Source organism: Anas acuta, chromosome 1, assembly GCF_963932015.1.
Source record: "Anas acuta chromosome 1, bAnaAcu1.1, whole genome shotgun sequence".
NCBI classification, from domain to species: domain Eukaryota; kingdom Metazoa; phylum Chordata; class Aves; order Anseriformes; family Anatidae; genus Anas; species Anas acuta.
In genome coordinates this window covers 145,327,041-145,333,975 of record NC_088979.1, presented here as the reverse complement: position 1 = coordinate 145,333,975, position 6,935 = coordinate 145,327,041, and the positions used below count along the sequence as shown (strand labels likewise).

At 36.4% G+C, this 6,935-nt stretch overlaps 1 protein-coding gene across 2 annotated transcripts in view; it reads right to left on the bottom strand.

Moving 5' to 3' along the window:
• Positions 1–1,707: 1,707 nt before the first annotated feature.
• Positions 1,708–6,935, bottom strand: part of KDM7A (lysine demethylase 7A) — a 61,608-nt gene continuing 56,380 nt past the window's right edge. For both annotated transcript variants that reach the window (XM_068663314.1, XM_068663322.1), the window contains exon 20: positions 1,708–6,901. In XM_068663314.1, the coding sequence (XP_068519415.1) occupies positions 6,807–6,901 (95 nt within the window). In that variant the 3' untranslated portion in view covers positions 1,708–6,806. The remainder of the gene's footprint in view (positions 6,902–6,935) is intronic.

Here is a 6,935-nt window from a genome sequence, read left to right as displayed (position 1 = left end):
CATTTTTATGATATTTAATATATTTTCCCCATGTGTTATCCTACCTATTATGCACCAAACAGTGGTCATTTGAGAAAAGCTCTGGAGTATAGCTGGCAAGAGCAAAAGGACAAAGAGTAAACGTGCTTCTATGGATTTTTATATGGATATGAAACTTTTGTGTCCCACTGAGACACTTTTTTAGTCTACCACTTTATTTTAACACCAAAACAAGTATGAGCAGTGGGTTCAGTGTGACAAATCCAGATGAGTGTCTGATGGAAATGCCCAGGTTGCAGCATTGCCCTCAACCGATCACAGTGTTCACTTAAAAATACTTGGTTGCTCTGATAGAGAAACAGCTCTTTCAGATCTTTGGCAAATCTCTGGCTAACCAAATTGTAAATGAATCTTAACACACTAATCCAAAAAATGTAAAAGGTGTGTCAAAATACAGAAGAAATTAATTGCTGAACATATAAATATTTAATCTTCATCCTCTGTACTTAAATAGTTATTTTTCCCCATGATTTCTTAATCCACACAAATTAAATTTGTTATTGAAGCAGCACAGAAGTTTCTATCCTCAAAATTTACAAGACTTAGTTCTGTGGTTTGTTTGTTTGTTTTTTTTTGTTTGTGTTTTGTGTGTGTGTGTGTGTGTGGTGTTTTTTTTGTTTTTTGTTTTTTTTTTTAACAAAACTATTTTTCAAACCTTAAACTGAAGCAGGACATGGTTTGAGGACAGTGTTCTTGTGTTCTTATTCTTTGTGAAGCGTGTGGTGAAAGAGTCCTGGTCCACGAACAGATCTAGTCACTGCAGTCAACCATAAATTCTCTGCAAACTAAAAGCCAGCCTAAGTAGCACATTTGCACAGCTGCAGAGGATGCTCAAATGCTTTTTGGCATCTGATTCTTCCAAGCCCACTGCTGCACCATTTATCTAAGGCTCTCATAAAATGACCATCACTGGAATCTAAGCATCTGTCCACACACGACACTGAAATTGTTCAGCAGCTCAAAGCACTATTTGCAAGGGATGAAAATGCAATGCAGTGACTGCAACACGGTAATGTTTAAATTACCCCAGGTAGGGTACACACATGCAAACACTGCTATGCCATATGGAGTCAAAACAGGAAGCACTGACAACTGTAAAACAGAAGATGACATGTGGAGGGAGAAATGAGCAGGGAAGCCATCCGTGAATATGACAAACTACGTGGAAGTGTGCAAGAGAAATCGCTTCTTGCAGAAACAGCACACCACTTGAAGAAAAAAGATATTCAGAAATGAGTCATCAGTAGCTGGAGGCAAACCTGAACAAAAACCAAGAGCAAGAAGAACATGAAAATATCTTTTTTTTTTTTTTTTGACACCCTGCTTAGAGTTTACACCTCTATTTTTCCTGATTTGCTAATATAACAGATCACAGAACACTTCCAACTCCCTTTTATATTAAGATTCAGAAAGAATATACACATCTTCACAAATTGCATTTGGCTGCCATATAATACGCTTGGATTGAAACAACATTTGCACTTTGAAAAATAAAGAGCAGGATGAGAATATTCCTTCTCACATTTCTCCAGAAAACGTCTTCTTAAAAACGCCGTGAGGAAAGAGCACAGACACTGGGCCTAGAAAAGCACATTCTGTACAGTTTTCTGTATTTACACTGAAGTGAATGAGAAGACTGAAGAAATTAAACACTTTAGAGTGCTAAAATCAAAACATAAGCAATACAATTTTTTAATTTCAGTATTTTAAAGTACAGAAAGTGGAAACTATGAATATCAAATACAAATTTAAACAAAGCCACTTGTCCTCCCCTAGAATAATCAATGTGAACTACTTATAGAAACTTACAAATTTAAAGTAAAATCAAAACAAAATAAATACTGTACATACACTTTCCCTGCCTGCAGGCAAAAGAGGATGGGAAATACTGTTATGAATTGAAAAAATGCTCTTAAAGCTGCAGCATCCCATTTCCCAGCCAAATACTTAACACAGTAGTGCGTTTCTGTAAAAAGGAAGACACACATACACCGACCCCTACTGAGCAGACAAGCTAATATTTTCAGGGACATTAGAAGGAAGGACAGAAATTAGACTATCAGAGTAGAAAAAGGAGAGGAAAAGACAAACGGGCCAGCAAAACATTACTACAAAACTAGTAAATATAGCCAAGAACTAGCCCCTCCCTCCCCCCATTTTTTTTTCCCTCAAATTTCATGGTTATTTTTTTAAAAAAAGATTTGCCAAAGCATTGGCAGCAATAGACATTTCCCAGCAGAAGTGACAATACATATCAATATAATCTCTTAAAGTGATCCCTTTCATTCCCTTCCCACAGCATGAAACTCTTATGGCTTAATTTATATTAAAAGTAGAAAAAGTCCTTTTTTCCAAACAGAAATGCAGCCTATGAAGAAGGCGCATCTCCTTATCAGTGCTACTTGTGTTTCCCATCCACTGCATGACTTATCACTCTCATGCTCCCACAAAGAGGGCTACTAGGGTGTTGGTTTTGTTTTTTTTTTTTTTTTAACCGGGGGTTGTTTTTGGAAAAAATGGATGTCGCAGCTTTTAATCTTGTTTAACCACAAATAGTAAGGCCCTGGGTTCCGTTTATATTTCTTCTGAGAAGCAGAGTTAGCTCTACGCTCACTCAGTCCCAGAGGCACAAACAGTTTTTAATGGTCTGGAAGTATTACATGAATGAGACTCTGAAAAGACGCTAGACTTGGTGGTGGGAGTGTGAAGGGATAGGTGGGCACGTGGAGCCTAAATAGGGCAGGAGTTATAGGCTTGTAGTGCCAGGTCATTCTAGCTTCAGCTCTGCTTAGTCTCCACAATTGCCAAAAAAAGCAGTTAGCAAACTTCATGCCAGCCCTAACTCTGAAACCCTGAAAAAAGTTTCAACATTTGCAACTTCATGGCCGTGAGGATGAAGGCAGCTGATGCCGTATAGCAAAGCCTAGGGAAAGCTGAAGCTTCTAAAAGGCAATCATGACGCTGTGCTCTCTTATTTTGCTACGAAAAGTAACACAAGCACTTCAACCACCAAAAAAAAAGAACAACTTCAAAACCCCCCCAAAATTCCCCATGTGATCAGAAAGCAATAATTGGAACTCTCAACATCTACCCCTTTCAAAATTGTCTTTAAAATGGATTCATGTAGAGTATTATAGGTTGCATAGGTAATCTACCTCAGAGGTCATTAAAGGCTACCTTGTAGCCAGGGTTTATTAGCAAGTCTAGAGGGAGAAAAGGGAAAGTTGCTGGAAGAGTCATTGATATAGTTTCTAGGTGGTCTTTCCATTTTCATGTTTTGGTCGTTTTGTTTCTGTTTTTTTTGTTTTTCTATTTTTCCTAGTTGTAGGAACGTGAGATCTTTAGAGAATGGGAAAACCCCTACAATATTTCGTTTCCTATTGTATGGTCTATCAACAAAAAAATAAAAGTACATTTTTATATCAAATCCAAGTTCACTGACTTTTCAAAAAAGACCCTCCTTCAAAACGAGTTACCATACCAGGCTTAATTCTCTGAGTTTTCATGTCAGTGCTCCCCACTCCCCTCTCTCTCCCATCCCAAGTGATACAGCAAGAAAAAAAATAGGGCTTTTTCCCTCCACTACAACACAAGGTTCAGTCCATCTACAAAAAGATTGGTGCAGTAGTGTTTTCACCTAGAACACAGTAAAAATACCCCTACATACAAGTACACAAAACAAGTGAGGTTACCACATCCTCTTCATAAGCTACCAGGAGACTAGACTTTTTTTTTTTCTTTTTCTTTTTCTTTTTTTTTTTAAATATTGCTCATAGTGGCAATTTCTTTTAAATTGCTTGTTCTGTGGTGGAACATCAAAGTTAACATCTGCTGGAAGCATGGATATCTGAAGAAAATGGGAATGCACCTCTGCGTGTTGACAGCCTGCAAAGAGACTATTACATAAACTCACAACAGCAACAACAGCGGAGAGCCACTTTGGAAAAAAAAAAGGTAGAAAATAGAATAAAGAAAGGATAAAAACAAGAAGAAATAATATATATGGGTCCAGCCATGCCTGTCTTCCAATAGTAAGATACAGATAAATAATATGGATGATCAGAAAAGAAACTCTGTATAAATCTGTCACGTATACAAGAACACTTATTCCATACTTCAAAATTCCTTACTCCAGATTCTATTCTGGCATACTTCTACTTCCAATTAGCGTTCTCTGAAATCTGCCTTTGAGGAGAGATGGCTCATTCCTCCTCCTATTCTGAATCTGCTTGCTGTCCTAAACTGGAAATTTTTGTTCTTAAAAATCATACAGCCAGAAAGAAGGAAGCAGTTTGGTTCAATATGCTAAAGCTAAAACAGATTTCAAAGCTTGGTGGGCAGTAATCTATTTGCTCAAGCTTAAGCACAAAGTATATTTATATGGTATATAATTTTAACTAGCATTGACGATATAGTATATTTCTTTGACTTATTACCTTGATGAGAACATGTGAGAAGATAGCTAAAATATTCTCTTTTGACTATTTCCATCTGGAAAACATAGCACCTGAGAATAGCAAGTACTTATTGTCACTTTCAGCACCAGAGAGTACCTCTTAGCTTATCTTCTGATTTGTAGAAATCTTTTGTTATGTCCATTCCCAGAAGTCTAAACAAGGTTAACAGGTTGCATTAATAAAAAATAGTAATTAAAAAAAAAAAAAAAAAAAAAAAGGCTGAAAACAGCCTGAATGCAGCCAGTGGTGTTCTTCCAGAGGGTGAGGGTGGAAGAAATAACTACTTTTGTGAGATCATAGCTAGCAAAAAAAAAAAAAAAAGTTTAAAAAAATCATTCATATGCATACTCACGCACACAGACACACACACACACACATATAAAGTCAAGTCAATATAAAGTTAAAGAGGGGCTGCAAAAAACAAACAAATAAACAAACAAAATTAAGTTATACTTTTGAAGCTCCAGAGGAAGTTAGGCCATGAAAACTACCCGATTTATTTGCAGTTGCATTATGTTTTGATGTTTCTCAATTTAGAAACAGGATAACATAGTGCTGAAAAGTTTTGACCCTGCAACAATCAAAACCACCTGACATCAGAACTATTGCCATAAATTTTTAAAGGCATTCATAATCTAGTCTATATGAAAATAACTCTGCACAAATATTCTGGAAAGTCCAAGATAATCTGTTTTTAAATTACAACACGAGAAAACTATTTCAGTATAGAATATGGAGGAAGGAAAAACTGGTTATGGAAGTTTAAATCAGCTCAACAAATTGGATAACTATGCCTGAGAATTTTACTCTTAGGAAATCACTCAAAACAAAACAAACAAATAAAGAACAACAAAAAAATCGTTGTCACTAGAATATTAATGTTTTCATTTTGGCTGGACCCTGCAAAATGCCCTTTTTCCAGAATCAAGTATTCCCCTTTCTGCCTTCATCCCCAGCCCCCAAAAGTTAAATATTTAATTTTTATATTACAGAAAAATACAAATTTAAAAACAAAATTATTTACAATAATTCAGAATCAGCATTTGCCATCAGCTCTGAAGGAAGCTTGACACAAATGATCATTCCGATACCAGTAAGCTACTTAACGCTTATATGCGCACCAGTTAAGACTTTTAATTGGCTGTCATGCCCAGCTTTGAAAGCAACACAGATTCTCTTGCCTTCCTGATCTTCACTGAAATGTCTGAAGTACAATAATATTTTAATGCTTCTGTCATGCTACATTAAATAATATGCCAAATCTTAAGACCACAATGTATCTTATGAGTTATTACTGAGTAAGCGTTGTGGAAAAACATGTAACGTTAGCTCCCCGTTCCTCCAAGAAGACGTATCGTTTCCCTCCCTTGTACCAACTTCTGAATAACCTGTACAAATGCAACTTCAGGAAGCCTTTTTGCAGAAGAAAATCATCAGAGATAAATCAAACATCACACCAGGAGGAAAAGTATGCACTCCAATTTGGAGGAAAGGGGTGCGGCTTAAAGCAAGTTAGCTACTGGACTGACATAAGAAGAATCTTCTGTCTTTAGGAGAGTCTCTTCTAGTCCATCAAATAAATAAATCTGTATAAAAGAGAGGAGGTCAAAAAATAACCAAGCTGGCAGAGAATATGCACCTTGCAAATCAACAGAAGCCCAGCCAATAGCTTATAAAGAGCAGGAAAAAAAATAAGATTCCATAAGCCTTAATTTAAAAATAATTAATAATGCATCTCATCCCTATTTAAGACTATAACCTGAATATCAAATTTAGGAGTCCAGAATAATAATCACCATTAATGTGGCTCTCCACTGCACCAAACATACATTATCAAAACAACTAAAAACTTTCACATTCTTAAATCTAAATTAATAACCCCACAAAAAAAGTCTTCCAAATAAATAGTTTTTTAAAATGAATTTAAAAGTTGTCAAAATCTATCAGAAATAAATTATTGATAAACCACCTTCATTATCTTCCCCTCATGAATTAGGTCAGAAACTACCAGCAACAAATGATATTCAAGCCCTGATGAGAGACTAATTCTCACAGTCCACGTCTCTCCGAAGATTTCCCCATTCCCATATGGTTATTGCTGAGCAGGTGTGGCACAGTGAAAATGCAGCATTGGGTTGTGGGTTTTGTTTTTTTTTTTTTGTTTGTTTGTTTTTGTTGTTCATCAGGCAGTGTTTTTATACGGTACATGCAAGTCTGCTTCAAGCAGAGGAAAAACAGCAGCTCCAGGCTCTGTCGACCTCAATACTGGTCTGTGTAGGAAAGACAGCAGTAGTAGAAGTAGCAGCTACATTAAACAAAGAAGCGTGCATGGCCATTCCGGTTCAGCTTCAAGATCTTCCCAAGGCGCTGTTTAGCAGTTGCCATTCCTTTCTTTGGACGTTTGCCTGAAAAAATAAATCAAGTACTTCAAGTGGGAAT